The following is a 15,304-nucleotide window of genomic DNA, read 5'->3' as shown; positions in this document are numbered from 1 at the left end:
GAGGGACACGGCCTGGCAAAGCAGAGCAGCGCTCAGTGGACAGGAAGAGCCTGGAGTCGAAATCCTATATGGAGCACGTTTCTGGCTCTTTTCTAACTTGTGAAATTAGCCACAATGTAAGTGTCAGTTTTCCTGTCTTTGTCACACTTTCTCGATGTCCCACGATGATTAGTGGCCTTTGTGTGCTGGCAGTTCTCACCAGCTTATGAACCCCTTGAGGGCAGGGCCAGAGTCTCCCACCTTTGTCCCCAGTGCCATGTCCGGCACAACACAGGGGCCCCGGAAGGTTTGAGGAATAAGTGAGTGAGTCCACAGAGGTCAGCAGATGCTGGAACCGCGGCCTTTTTATTCCTGAGAAATTGTTCAGAGTGGAATCTCCCACCTTATTTTTTTAACCTGATGTCAGATACTTTATAGGTGTACTTATGTGATCGTTAATACACTTGGTGGCAGGGTGGAGGCAGATTTGATATTTTCCACCCACCGCTGGTTTCAGGCTTGAGAATCGCCTTGTGGCTTCTGGGGCCAAGGAACCTGCCACAGAGGCGTAGGCTAAGGCGGGGTTTGCCCAGAGCTTCAAGCTGGCCTCGGACCTTCAGCCCTGGAGCTGCTCCCGCCCCGCCTCCGCCCCACACCCCATGGCCACTGCCTCCTGCTGCCGCCTGCCTTCTTTCAAAGAGTACTGTGTGGCTTTGAAGGCCATTTCCATCAGAGCAAACAAAGGGCTGGGCTCCTTACGGCCATCACCACGGCGCGGGGCGCTCTCTCCCCCTCTGCCGAGAACTCTTTTCACCGCTGTGCTTTGTAAGTTTGCTGTGTCAGTTTGGGTTTTCATCTCCTGTCGGGAACTGAGGTTTCTGCAAAAGAAATAAATGAGTCCTTAGACTGCACCCTTCTCCAGCACCCTCTCCCACTGCCTGCACCCTTCCGACAGTCTTCAAAGGCATCAAGAAGTGAGGGACCCTGATAAGCTCTAAGATAAATTGCTTTCAGACTATCAGAGATTAAAAGAAAAAAAATCAAATAGCACGGGCTCAGGAGAGATCAGTGTAAACTCCTTCAAAGCCCTTCTGAATGCCTCCATCAGCTCTGATGATGAGGACACTGGGGCAGCCAGGGGTGGCGACAGGCCTCCTCCAGGGTGCGTGCTGCCCGGGACGTCTTTCAAAAGGGCGTGAGAGCACCAGTTCCTGTGTGCAGGTGCCGGGAATGATGGGGTGACCTGGAAGGTCAGGGGCATAGGAGGTCACTGATGGGAGTACATTGACAAGCCTGGACCGTGTGATGTAGCCTGGGTGGAAGTCGGTGGCATCGGCCACTGCAAAACTGGGCAGAAAGTACGGAGATTTCCCCGTGTACCCGTTATTGCCACACGTGCACAGCCTCCTGCACTCTTGACATCCCATACCTTAGTGCTACCTTTGTTACAGTTGATGAACCTACGTTGACACGTGAGTAACACCCAGAGTCCATAGTTTACGTTGGGGTCCACTCTTGGTGCTGCACGTTTTTGGGATCTGGACAAACGTTTACTGTTGCATACCCCTCATTTTAGTTCCCCACAGCGTAGCTTCACTGCCCTGAAAACCCTCCTTGCTCTTCCTGTCCACCCCTCTCTCCCTACTACTCCCTGGCTACCACGGATCCCTTTACTGTCGCCATCATTTTGCTGTTTTCAGAATGTCTTATAGTTGGAATCATACAATATGTAGCCTTTGCAGATTGGCTTTTTTTCTCCTAGTAATATGCATTTAAGTTTCTTTCACATCTTTTCATGGCTTGATAGCTCATTTCTTCTTAGCACTGAATAACAGTCCATTGTTTGGTTGTACCACAATTTGTCCATTCATATACTGAAGGACATCTTGGTTGCTTCTAAGTTTTGGCAGTTATGAATAAAACTGCTTCATCCGTGTGTAGGTTTTTGTGTGGACATAAGTTTTCAGTTCATTAGGATAGATACCAAGGAGTGCAATTGTTGGGTCATATGGTAAGAGTATTTCAGTTTTGAGAGAAACTGCCAAACTGTCTTCCAAAGTGGCTACACCATTTTGCATCCCCACCAGCAAAGAATGAGAGTTTCCATTGCTCCACATCCTTACCGGCACTTGGTGGTGTCAGGGTTCTAGATTTGGATCATTCCGTAGGTATGTAATGGTACCTTGTTGTTTTGAGTTGCATTTCTCTGATGACGTATGATGTGGAACATCTTTTCATATGCTTACTTGTCATCTGTATATCCTCTTTGGTAGGGTGTCTGTTCAGGTCTTTGGCCTATTTCATTAGATGTAACTTTTTTTTTTTTTTTTTTTTTTTTTTTCTTTTTGCGGTATGCGGGCCTCTCACTGCTGTGGCCTCTCCCGTTGCGGAGCACAGGCTCCGGATGCGCAGGCCCAGCGGCCATGGCTCACGGGCCCAGCTGCTCCGCGGCACATGGGATCCTCCCAGACCGGGGCACGAACCCGCATCCCCTGCATCGGCAGGCGGACTCTCAACCACTGCGCCACCAGGGAGGCCCAGATGTAACTTTTGAAAATATTTTCTCTCAGTCTGTGGCTTGTTTTTTCATTCTCTTGACGTGTCTTTCACGGAGCAGAAATTTTTAATTTTAATGGAGTCTAGTTTATCAATTTTTTTCTTTTTCAAGGATAATGCCTTTGGTGTTATATCTAAAAAATCATTACCATACTCCAGGTCATCCAGGTTTTCTCCTGTGTGTTCTAGGAGTTTATAGTTTTGTATTTTGCATTTAGATCTGTGATCCATTATGAGTTAATATTTGTGGAAGGGTGTAAGGTTTTTGTCTAGGTTCATTTTTTTTTCTTTTGCATGTGCCTGTCCAGTTTCAGCATCATTTGTTGAGATAACTATCTTTTTAAAAAAAATTTATTTATTTATTTATTTATTTTTGGCTGTGTTGGGTCTTCGTTGCTGTGTGTGGGCTTTCTCTAGTTGTGGCGAGCGGGGGCTACTCTTCGTTGTGGTGCGCAGGCTTATCGTTGCAGTGGCTTCTCTTGTTGCGGAGCATGGGCTCTAGGCATGCGGGCTCAGTAGTTGTGGTGCACGGGCTTAGTTGCTCTGTGGCATGTGGGATCTTCCCAGACCAGGACTCAAACCCGTGTCCCCTGCATTGGCAGGTGGATTCTTAACCACTGTGCCACCAGGGAAGCCTGAGATAACTATCTTTTATCCATTGTGTAGCATTTGCTTGTGTGTCAAAGATCCGTTGACTGTATTTAAGAGAGTCTATTTCTGGACTCTGTTCTGTTCCATTTGATCTATTTGTCTGTTATTTCACCAATATCACATACTCTTCATCACTGTAGCTTTATAGTAAGTCTAGAAGTTGAGTAATGTCAGTCCTCCAACTTTGTTCTTCTCCTCCAGTATTTTGTGTTGGCTTCTGGGTCTTTTGCCTCTCCATATAAACTTTATAATCAGTTTGTCAGTACCCACAAAATAACTTGCTGAGATTTTGCTTGAGATTGCATTGAATCCATAGATCAAATTGGGAAGAACTGACGTCTGACAACAATGAGTCTTCCTGTCCTTGAACCTGGAATAGCTCTCTGTTTATTTAGTTCTTTGATTCCATTTATCAGTTTTGAAGTTTTCCTCATATAGATCTTGTACATATTTTGTTAGATTTATACCTAAGCACTGAATTTTTTGCGTGCTAATGTATATAGCATTGTGTTTTTAATTTCAAATTCCACTTGTTCATTTCTAGTATATAAGAAAGCAAATGACTTTTGTATATTAACCTTGTATCCTGTAACTTGCCCTAATCGCTTGTTAGTTCCAGGAATGTTTTTGTCTGTTCTTTTAGAATTTCTACATAGGTGATTATGTCATCTGCAAACAAAGACAATTTTAATTTCTTCTTTCTCAATCTCTATATCTTTTATTTCCTTTTCTTGTCTTATTGCATTAGCTAAGACTTCAGCTATGATGTTAAAACGGAGTGCTGGGAGGGGACATCCTTGCTTTGTTTCTAATCTTAGTGGGAAAGTCTCTGGTTTCTCACTGTTAAGTATAATGTTAGCTCTAGGTTGTTTGTAGATACTCTTTATCAAGTTGAGGAAGTTCCCCCTCTATTCCTGCTTTACTGAGATTGCTTATCATGAATAGGTATTGGATTTTGCCAAATTATTTTTCTGCCTCTATTGATATTATCATGTGATTTTTATTTCTTAGCCTGTTGATGTGATGGATTACATTAATTGATTTTAGAATGTTGAATCAACCTTGTACCTGGGATAAATCCCACTTGGTTGTGGTGTATAGTTCTTTTTAAACATTTTGGGTTTTATGTGCTAATATTTTGTTGAGAATATTTGCATCTATGTTCTTGAGAGATACTGGCTTGTAATTTTCTTCTCTTGGGGTGGGTTTGGGTATTTTCTTTCTCCCATGAAGACATGGCATTCTCCCTCTTGCAGGTCTCTGTCTACATTTCCTCTTTTTTAAAAGTTTTTTATTTTTTAACATCTTTATTGGAGTATAATTGCTTCACAATGGTGTGTTAGTTTCTGCTTTATAACAAAGTGAATCAGCTCTACATATACATATATCCCCATATCCCCTCCCTCTTGCATCTCCCTCCCACCCTCCCTACCCCACCCCTCTAGGTGGTCACAAAGCACCGAGCTGATCTCCCTGTGCTATGCAGCCGCTTCCCACTAGCTATCTGTTTTACATTTGGTAGTATATATAAGTCCATGCCACTCAAGGACACTAGTCATATTGGATTAGGGCCTGCAAACTCATCTTAACTAATTATATCTGTAATGACCATATTTCCAAATAAGGTCATATTCTGAGGTACTGGGGGTTAGGACTTCAACACATGAATCTGTGGGGGCAGAATTTTACCCATAACCCCCACCCTCTGAAGAACTGTCTTGTGAAATGGCATTAAAGTGAGCTCTGAGAGGAAAGGCGGATGAGCAATGGCGTGATCCTTCACAAAAGCTTCTTCCTAATTGAGAATGTAGCACCGCAGGCAGGTGGGTTGACGAGCCAGCAGCTGCACAGAGCGAACCCCTTACCTGCAGCCTGGGTGGGACGTGGCCTTGGAGTGGTCGGAGCCTGGGGTGGGCGTCCGTACCCTCGGGTTCCGACGCTGCCTCTTCCTCGCAGACCTGGGGCTCTTTGCCCTTGGTCTTGGTTTCTTAATCTGTAACAGCGTAATAATGCCTGTCCTTCAAGAGTGGTCACGAGTCTCAATAAGATAACTTATATGAACCCCTCACACACACCATACCTTGAGCACTGGAGGGCAGAATACGGGTCGGGCTGTGGAGCAGCCCTGGTCTGCGTGGTAGACCTCGAGGCCGAGCCCCGCCCTCCCCTGGCCTGGCCACCTCCACAGGTCCGTTGTCTCTAAGGCCCGTCCCTCCCTCCTGAAATGGAGGTGAGGCCATTGCCCCACTGCCCTTGAGCTCCCCAGGCTGTGCGGGGCCAGCTGCGGGCTGCATGCCAGGCGCTGGGAAAGGCGCGCTGTGCATCTAGCTGTGACGGTGATGGTGGTGGTGGTGGTATTTTTCCACAGAGCCTGAGTTTAAACGAGACAGTCCGTTGATTATGCTCTCTTTCTGTTAAGGACAAAAGGAGTTATTCTTGTCCTGTGTGTGAAAAGTCTTTTTCAGAAGATCGATTGATAAAGTCACATATCAAGACCAACCATCCCGGTAAGGTTATGCATCTTAGAGTGGGAGATTGATTTTAATATGCTTATGTTTATTTTAAGACACAGCATTATATATCAACTGTATTAAATGGAAATATAAGGGAATAAAGATATGAGTAAATTCAAGGGCAAGAATTAACTTTTTTTTAAAGCTCAGGAGTTTATATAATTATGTGCTTCATTTTATCCTTTTATCTGGTCTTCAGATACGTCTGCCCCAGTCTCATGATTCCCCCCACCTTTTCTAAAAAAATTTTATTAGAGTATAGTTGATTTACAATGTTCTGTTAGTTTCAGGTGTACAGCAAAGGGAGTCATTTATACATATACATATATCCCTTCTTTTTTTTTTAGATTCTTTTCCCATATAGGCCATTACAGACTACTGAGTAGAGTTCCCTGTGCTCCCTTCCCCTTTTAATAGTACCTGTGACTGCCTTTAGACGGGTCACTTACCCAGTGCAGACCCGACACAGATTCCACTTCCTTGGCCCCCTTTGTAGGTTCCTGAACCAAGTGATGGTTTACAAGGGGTGTAGGCTCCCTCCCAGGCCGAGGAACCCAGTGAATTGGAGTGACCGTCACCTTTGGTGTCCTCAACCCCCAAACTCCCTGGGCATCTCACGACTTGTCACTTTTGTTCTCACCACCTGGGACCCTGCTCCTTGGTCCTGCCTGGTCAATTCCTGGGTATTCTCGTTCCCATCTTGGGGAGCCTTTGGTGGCGCCCCCCTCCATGCGGGCCGTCATGGCCCCCCACTCCACTCACCCCTGTACTCTAGGCACTGGTATTCTCCCGCTGCCCAAGAGCCTTGAGGCAGGGCCGCCATCCTCAGCGGCTTGTCCCCAGACCCCCGGTGCCACATCGCTCGGGGCCCGTGAGTGCAGATGTGTGCTGTGTGTGCCTAAATGGGGAACAGCAGCTAGGTCCGTGTCCCTTTTCTCTTTCTCTTACTTTGTGTCTGCTCCTCCTATTGGGGAACTGACCCACTGATTAAAGAAGATACTGGAGAAAAATGATGAAATAACGGAAGTGCGCTAACCCCCATGTTGTTTCTGGGATCGGGGAGCCTTGCGGCCTTCCTCCACGTGGGGACACGTGGGGACACGTGGGTTATGTGATTCTCTGACCACCCAGTTCTGTCCTCCCCGTGTTAACCCGCGTCCTGTGTAACCTGTGTCCAGTGTGGGCCAGGGATACCCATTGAACTCCTTCAACTTTTGCTTATTGTTTTAAATTTTTTATTATGTAAAATTTCAAATGTGTACAAAATACGCAGAATAATATAAAGAACACCCAGGTACCCATAACTCGGCTTCCACAGTTGTCTACATTTGGTCAAGCTGCTGGCAGGAACTGACCCCCACTTTTTTCCCTCAAATATTCTACAGTATATCCCAACATGATGTGATTTCCCCATAAAAAAGCTTCAGCCTGCATCTCCAACTAACAAGGACTTTTAAAAAACAGCACTAACACATCACCATTAAAACAGTATTAAAAGTAGTTTCTTATTATCGGTTAGTATTAGTCCATTTAAAGTTGACACAGACGTTCCTTTTTACAGTTGGTTTCTTTGAATCGAGTTGTTATGTCACCTAAGTTTCTTGTGTTCTGCAGGACACCCCCAGCCCTGCTTTTTTCCCCATGACGTTGATTCGTTGGGGAAACTGGGCCTCTTTTCCTGAGTGGTTTCACACTCTGCCTTTATCCTACCTTTATCCTGCCTTGTGATACTGTTTCTCCATCCCTCACATTTTGTGTTAACAGAAATTTAGATCTGAGACGCGCTTAGATTCTGGTTTGACTTTTTAGGCAAAAGTCCTATCACATGACGCCACGAGGCACGTCTTAACTCGCCGCCTCAGAGCTGCTGGGGTTGACCGGAGGTTCAGGTTCTGTCAGGAGGCTCATTTACATCTAACTTGAACCACGGTTCTTTGGCTGCTTCTGGTTATCATCCTGCTTTTCTTCTAGAGGTTTCCATGAGCACCATTTCTGAGGTTCTCGGGAGGAGGGTGCAGCTGAAGGGGCTCATTGGAAAGAGAGCCATGAAATGCCCGTATTGTGATTTCTATTTCATGAAGAATGGCTCAGACCTGCAGCGTCATATCTGGGCTCATGAAGGTGAGTATTCCTCCGTCAAAATGGAGCCCCTTTATGATTTTGTGTTTCCTTTGGGAATTCTTTAGGAGGAAGCTGTATCTCCACATCCCCTGTGGTTAGAATTTCTTTAGTGTGCTGAGAAATGTGTCCATCAGCCAGATTTAAAGCATTACTCAGCTGCAGTTGCGGTACGCAGCGGTGTGCATTCTTCACGGCTCTGGTTGGAGCTGTGGTTAAGCAAATCACCACAACTCCTGGGCGGAAAGCAAGCTTCAGGAGAGCAGCAGCCGCGCTGGCCTGGTCACGGTGGTAACTCTGGTGGCCGCCCCGGGGCGCTGGTGGTGGTAGGCGGGGGGCAGTTGCTGGTGTCTCGGGTGAAGGAAGGCCAGGAGGACGGCAGAGTCCTCTGATTCCGGCGGCGGGGGAAGACCTGGGTGGAGACGAAGCCGGGCGAGGAGGAAGGTAGGCCATGGCTTGGGGTGCTCGCCTGTGAAGGGAGGTGTGGGCCGCGCTCTGGGACGCTGGACAGTTGGAGGTCAGGGCGCTGTTAGGGACGGCGGGGCTGTGCCTCCCCCCCGCCCACAAGAGGGCGCCACTCTCCTGGTGATGAGGCTCGGAGCCCTGGGGCCAGGGAGGGCCCTTCCTGTGAGTTAGGAACCTGCGCGCTGCTGGCAGGCAAACAGGACGGCTCCGCAGGGGGAAGGAATAAGTATTTTCTACGATGCGGGATCAAGCGAACGGTTCAGTAAAGAGAACAGTAGGAACATGGACACGGCAGAAGGAGCTGGGCCGAAGCCGAGGCTGGGAGCTGCCTTTTCGTTGACCAGCACGCACGCGCCTCCGCTCTGTGCCGCCCGGCACACCCCGCAGCCTCGTTAAAGCCTGGGCCTCCTTGACTGCAAGGTCGCAGGTAGTACAGACGAGGGGTGGCCATGCTGGGCTCACTGAAACGTGCCTGTCATGCCCCGTGTTCAGGTGCAGGCACAGCTCCCCTCCCCCATCAGCGCGTCGCACCAGGTGGTGAGGGCTCTTTGCTGGTCCATTCCCTCTGGACAGGGAAGGCCGGGCCAGGGCTTCTCGCCTTGAAATCAGCCCTCGGTGTTTACTACAGAGTAGGTCCTCGGTACGTGTCTGTGGAACGAAGGAGGAGTAGCCAAATGGTAAGACACCCCTGCAGTCGAGCCGTTAGCCCAGCAGCGGCGACTAGCGCTGTAAAGCTCTGCTTATTTTATGAACTGAGTGCCTGATCCTGGTGACTTTTGCCAAGGCCCTTGGTTAATTTTTGTCACTTTAACTCAACTCAGGTGAGTGAATGTCTGCTGCTCCAAATGCTCGAGTCTGTGCCCTCAGACGTTCCAGACTGTGGGGAGAGGAGGTGTAAGCTACTCACTGTAAAGCGCTGTGAGCAGTGCAGCAGTAGTGACAGGCAGGATTTGGGTACGCTGATGGGGAGGCAAGGATTTCTACTGCAGGCCCAGGAGGAAAGGGCATCCCAGTTGGAAGGCGTAGCGCGGGTAGGAGCATGGCCTGGGGACATGTGCGGCGTGTTTAGGGACCAGCGTGCACTGCTTTATTCAAAATGGACAAGGAGACGTGTGTGTAGATATGTATACATGTATGTTTCTTCTGATGCACACACGTATACATGAATACATGAGTATATCTATTTTTTCTCCTCCACTAGGTGTGAAGCCCTTCAAATGTTCCTTGTGTGAGTATGCAACTCGTAGCAAGAGTAACCTCAAGGCTCATATGAATCGTCATAGCACTGAGAAGACCCACCTCTGTGACATGTGTGGCAAGAAATTCAAATCAAAAGGGACGCTGAAAAGTCACAAACTCCTTCACACTGCTGACGGTGAGTGAGTGACCCCACAGGGAGCTTTTCCCCCTAAAAGTGTGGTTGGAATCTTACATCCCGAGTCCAGCGGAAACCGTGGCTGCACCTCGAGCAGGAAGGAGCCTCTTCCATTGTGCAGGAGAGCAGAGTGAGCTCGCCTGCTTCCTCACTGCCCCGTGCTCAGTGCTGGAGCCGTGCTGACCCACCAGTGGTTGCTAAACACTCGCTGTGTGTGTGTGTGTGTGTGTGTGTGCGCGCGCGCGCGCGCGCATTTGTGTGTGTGCGCGCGCGCGCATTTGTTGGGTGTGGATGTGGAGGGGACGCTCCTTCAGGGAATAGAGCATCCTCAGGAGGTCTTTATCTGGAAGTTTCAGTCCTGTTCATCCCTCCATCCCCACCTGAACCTGACGGTCCTGACGGGTGGCCGTGACCACACCTGACTTGACGCTTCAAGGGGATGCTCTTATCATCCAGGCTACCTCAGGGTTCCCGTATTCAGTCCAAACTGAGACTCAGTCTAAAATACAAACAGCATTTGGGCAGGTTTGACCTTGATAAAGTACACCTAAGTAGATTTTGGGTTTCATTCATTCACCAAGAACCACTGACCCAGGTCTTCCTGTGTACTGCCGTCTGCCTGGGGCACAGGGTCAATAAGGAACAGTTCCTGCCTTCAAGAAGTTTCTAGGCTATAGCAGGAGGAAGAGGAGCTTGTGGGCCATGGGGAAGGTGGGCGCTGTGACGCGAGGGGCTGGGAGCTCTGGGGATGAGGGTGTGCATCTCAGTGACCGGGAAGGTCACCCTGAGAGGGGCCTGACAGAGAAAGAAAGGCTGAATCACAAAATTATTTTAGGAAGACAGGCAGCCAAACCATGAAAGACCTATAACATTTAAAATTTTCTTTTAGAACCCCAGTTCTGTGAGGGTCTTGTCAATATTACATGTAATGAGATTAATAAACTATACCAATAAATTATTATTGTAGCACAATGATATATAAAAATTGGAGTCCACTATAAAAACTGAAGTGATTTCAACAGAGATTTTTGATTTCAGAGCATAGAGGATGATCCAGCCGTTAGGTTCTGCCTTTATTTTAAGATTGTTCCAGGGGATCTCGTCCTGTGTGCCGTCAGGGAGCTCGAGGGGCTCGGCCGAATGCTCGGCCTGGGATTTGTCAGAATTGAGGATCAGGGCTTGCCTCAGGCTGAACCAAAGCCAGAGCCCTGCTATTCAGACTTAAGCAGTGTGCTGTAAATTAAAAAGTCCATAATCAAAGTAATTAAAGATACAGTGACAGTAAAGCAGTCATATCCTGAGTAATGAAAGCATTAAGTCCTGTAATTACTCGTGAATTCTTACACCTCTGCCAGCAATAAGCCTCACTGGTATTTCTTGACATGGTCGCACAGTATTCACTGAAATCCCTGATGATACAGTGCCAGTTAGGAGAAGCGGCCGTCCCCAGAGCCAGGGAGGTGTGGCGTGTCCACTGGGCTGTGAGGGCAGGTCTGGCGGGCTGGGCAGGGCACTGTGGCCTCGTGCCCGGCTCCGAGGTCTGGGCTCGGTGCCGAAAGGCTTTGAGAAGATAGGGCACGCGTCTGATCAGGGATCGTGGACAGGCCGTCCTGGGTCGTGCAGGGATGGGGTTGGTGTGAGTAGTGGTATCACAGCAGGCATCCCCGGGACACTCAGCCTGTCCCGCCTGTCACTTCACTTGCTTCCCTGAGCTCCTCAGCAGGAAGGGGAGTTCAGATGGACAAATGTGTGTGTGGAGTCAAAGCAGTAACACGACCTTCCCAAAAGACTTTATGAAATACTTTCTTAACAAAGCAGGAAGTTTGCACTGTTACTCTTCATTTTCTTTCCTGACGTTCTTGGGAGGATGAGGTATTTGCAAAGTCATGTCTTATTTTCAAACACTCGCCAGTCTGGGAAGAAAGGCATCAGTCCTCGGGTGTGACCCCCAGGAGGACAGTGGGACAGGGGCATCCTCGTGGGCCAGCTTCTTCCCTACTTGGGCCTCGGTCTTGTTATGCTGCAAAATAAGGATGGGAGACCTTAACGTTTCTTGGGTCTCTTTAGCCTTGATGCTCTGTGATTCTAGGAGGCACGTGTAATGGAGTGCTTCAGATGTGGAAATGTGCGGTGCAATGTCATTTTCTCTGGCCTCACTTTGGGGTGACCGCTTCTTCCCCAGGCCTGCTGGGACTCCTCGGTGTGTCTGTTTTGACACTTGCTGTGGTGTCACGCCTTCTCAAAGGCCAGCCTGGTGAGTGGAGTCCTGGGTTGTAGACCAGCTCTTCATCTCCATTGGTGATCTGTTCTGTAACTATAGGCTATTCTTTTCCTTTTCAGTTTTAAAAAAGCTTTAAAAAACTTCAGTTACATCTCTCACCCATTTTTTGGTAGTACTCACATTTTATTTTGCTGACTTCTGAAAGCTTTTTGTATCTCAGTGGTTTGTCATAGTGTGCAAATATTTCCCTCCAACTTACCATTTGCTTCTATGTTTTTAGTATATCTTTTTATATATAGATGCTGAATAACTAGCATATTTAAATTGGTCAGTCTCTTCCTTTACGTTTTTTCCTATTTCCATTTATTTCTCTATGTTAAAAGAAACCTTCCCCATCTTAGGGGAAAATTCTTTTGTATTTTCTTCAAGTTTTATTTTGTGGGTTTATAACGTTTATGAAATTTAATATTCTTGACGTTTATTCTGGTGCACAGTCTGTCATAGGATTCTTTGTTTCTCAACAGTTGACTCGGCATATTTATTGAGAAATCAGTCCTTTCCATTTTGTTTTGAAATGCCAGAATTTCTCAAGATGTTGGTTGTATTCTGGGATTTTGGTTTGTTTTGATGATCTTTGCTCTAGTACATTGTTTTGCAAGATACTCTTTTAAAAATTATAATATTATGCATACATACATTGTTCCTTTTTCTTCTTTTTTTTGGGGGGGACATCTAGTTTTTCTCATTTAATTATTATTTCTTTGGGTAAACTGGATGGCCTCATGAGCTGTTTGACAACAGCTGAAACATGCTTTGAATTCCTTGGGGAAATGTGCTCCTACTAGGGGCCTGGCTCCCTTGATGAGCCTCCCAGCCTGTAACCATAGAGTTAGCTCTTTATTTAGAAGCAGGCATGGCTTTAAAGCCTGCCTGAAATTATCTGGTTTTCCGTGCAGTTGTATCAGTAATAGTTCAGCAGGCTGCTCCTCAGAGAAGCTACGTGAAGTAGGCAGAGCTGGGGAGGCTTGAGTCTCGCCTGCCACTGCCTGGTAGGGTGGCCTCGGCTCAGTGACTTCTCTGAGCCTCAGTCTCCTCCTCCGTGAAGTGGGGATAATTATACCCCCCTCGCCTAGTGGCTGCGAGGTTGGAAGGGCAGGCGCCGGGCCCCCCTCGTCTGGGCTCCTTCCCATGCTTCTGGCCGCCCCTCAGTCTCCTTTCCTGGTGCCCCCTCAGCTCTGACCTCTGCATCTTGCCAGGCCGCAGGGCTCCATCCGAGGACCCTTCCCTGTGCACCCTCACCCTAGGTGATCCTCTCTGCCTCACGTGAAGGCTTCCAAACGTCCATTTCCAGCCCCGTCCTCGCCCCCAGCCTTCAGCCCTGCGTCTTCCGCTGCCCACTCAGCATCTGTGCCTGTGTCCGGAAGGCCCCTCAGATGTAGCACGTGCGTCTCCTGTGGTCCAGGGGCCACCAAACTCTGTAAAGACACAGTACATTTTTTAGGTTTTGAGTGCCACCTAGGGCTTCCGCTGCATATTCTTCTTTGTTTTAGTTAGTTTGTTTGTTTTCACAAACCTTGAAACAAGTCAAAGCCATTCTTAACCCCCAGCTGCTACAAAACAGGAAGCAGGCTGGATTGGGCCCGCGGGCCGTAGTTGGCCGACCCCTGCTCTACGCCATCTCAGTAAATGCAGCTCCTTTTCAGGCGCTCACGTCAGAAACTTCGAGTCACTCCTGACTGTCGTGCTCACACCCTGCAGATGGTCCTTCAGCAAATCCTGTGTGTTCTTGCCTCGACGTGATCCAGAAGTCTGCCACTTCTGGGCGTCCTCACGGCTTGGCCGCTGTCCCCGCTTGCCTCTGTTCTTGCAGTAGCATCCCAGCTGCTTCTCCTGCTTCGGCCCTGTCCCCACAGTCAGTCCTGTTGCCCGCGCCTCAGAGGAGCTGCCAAACTGCTAACCGTGAGCTCTCCGACCCCCTCACCCCGCCCCCGTCTCTGGCCTCGTCTGCGTTGCTGTCCCCTGACTCTCACCTGTCCAGACGGATCGGTCTCCTCCCTGCTCTGCAGGTCTGCCAGGTACGTGCCCATCTCAGGGCACTTGCCCTCCCCCTGCCTGGTGTGTTCTCCCCGCCAGATGCCTGAATGGATACTTCGTTCATGGCCTTCAGGTCCCACTGGAGAGTCCTTCTCTCAGGAAGGCCTTCCCTGGCTACACTGTGTGTTTAAAATCTCACCATTCCACCAGATCATCCCAGATCCCCTCGTGTTTATGTTTTTCTTTTGGCTTATCTTTCTCTAGTGTACTGGATAGTTTTCTTGTTTGTCTTTTTTTTTTTTTTTTTTTTTTTGTCTCTACCACTGGAACTCTCCCACTAACTTCATACTTTCTTCCATGTTTCTTACTGTTTCTTCTTAGAGCCATCTTTCTCTAATGTGCAATATATATATTTTTTCATGATTTTCTGTGTCTTCCACTAGACTGTAAGCTCCTCAAGCAGGGATTTTTGACTCTCTCTATTAGTTTTGTTTTGTATCCCCAGCACCTAACAGTGCCTGACTTGTAGTAGGTGCTCAATAAAGGTTTGTTGATTGAATGAGTGAAGGAAAATGTAAAGTGCCTTACATAAAGTGGACGGGTTGTAGGAGCACTCAGAAAGTGCCAGTTCTTTTCTGCATCTCATCTCCCAGGTAGTTCTGGCAAATCAAATGCTTGTGAGTTAGAAATCTTAAAATATGGTAGAGGAACTCACTGTTAAATGAATCTTCTTGGGTATCTTTTAATGAAGTAGAAAGGAATTGAGTAATTACCCTCTCCTTTACCTGCTTGCGAATCTAATTTTTCACTTGTATTGGCTTCCTTAAAGTGATCTATTCCTGTTTATTCATTCCTGTTTCCCAGAGGAGCTCATTACTGTGCCTTAGAAGAGACAGGCCAGAACGGGGGAAGGTTTCTGTTTGAAAGGTTTGCCAGTTGATAGGTACGAAGAGAGATACTGATCTATAAAGGGCCCAATTAAACCCTTTGCATGTATGCCAGTGGGTGTAAGAATTTAATGCAGAAATCATGCTGGTAACACATCTCCCCGCTTTTGACTTGAAAGAGGGTCTAGACACGCGATGTGTGGTCTAGAGTTTTATACATGATTCTGCCCACCCAGAGCAGATGGGGGAGATTAAATGGTGCAGTGCCTTTAGGTTACCTAGTCCAACAAGAATTCTCTAATCATGAAATAAAAAGCTCTTTGAAGTTCAGTGCTAATTCCTTTGGGTCCCTTCCTTCTCCCAATCCAACCTGTCCTCATACACTGGAGATAAGAAGTTTTCTGGTAAAATTTACAAAGAGGAATTATCCAAGCTTCAAGCACTCTTGTGTGTGTAGTAACTGGGCAAGTGGAGAGCTGAATGTGGAAATTAGGTCTGAGTGGAG

The 15,304-nt window shown here is 47.7% G+C and overlaps 1 protein-coding gene across 4 annotated transcripts in view; it reads left to right on the top strand.

Annotated features, from left to right (window-relative positions):
- The window catches only part of ZFAT (zinc finger and AT-hook domain containing), a 254,220-nt gene that overhangs the window by 161,306 nt on the left and 77,610 nt on the right, over positions 1 to 15,304 (top strand). For all 4 annotated transcript variants that reach the window (XM_060116135.1, XM_060116136.1, XM_060116134.1 and 1 more), the window contains 3 exons: positions 5,606 to 5,693; positions 7,671 to 7,820; positions 9,484 to 9,657. In XM_060116135.1, the coding sequence (XP_059972118.1) occupies positions 5,606 to 5,693; positions 7,671 to 7,820; positions 9,484 to 9,657 (412 nt within the window). The remainder of the gene's footprint in view (positions 1 to 5,605; positions 5,694 to 7,670; positions 7,821 to 9,483; positions 9,658 to 15,304) is intronic.

This window comes from Mesoplodon densirostris, chromosome 13 (genome assembly GCF_025265405.1).
Source record: "Mesoplodon densirostris isolate mMesDen1 chromosome 13, mMesDen1 primary haplotype, whole genome shotgun sequence".
NCBI lineage: Eukaryota > Metazoa > Chordata > Mammalia > Artiodactyla > Ziphiidae > Mesoplodon > Mesoplodon densirostris.
This window is presented reverse-complemented; position numbering and strand designations above follow the sequence as displayed.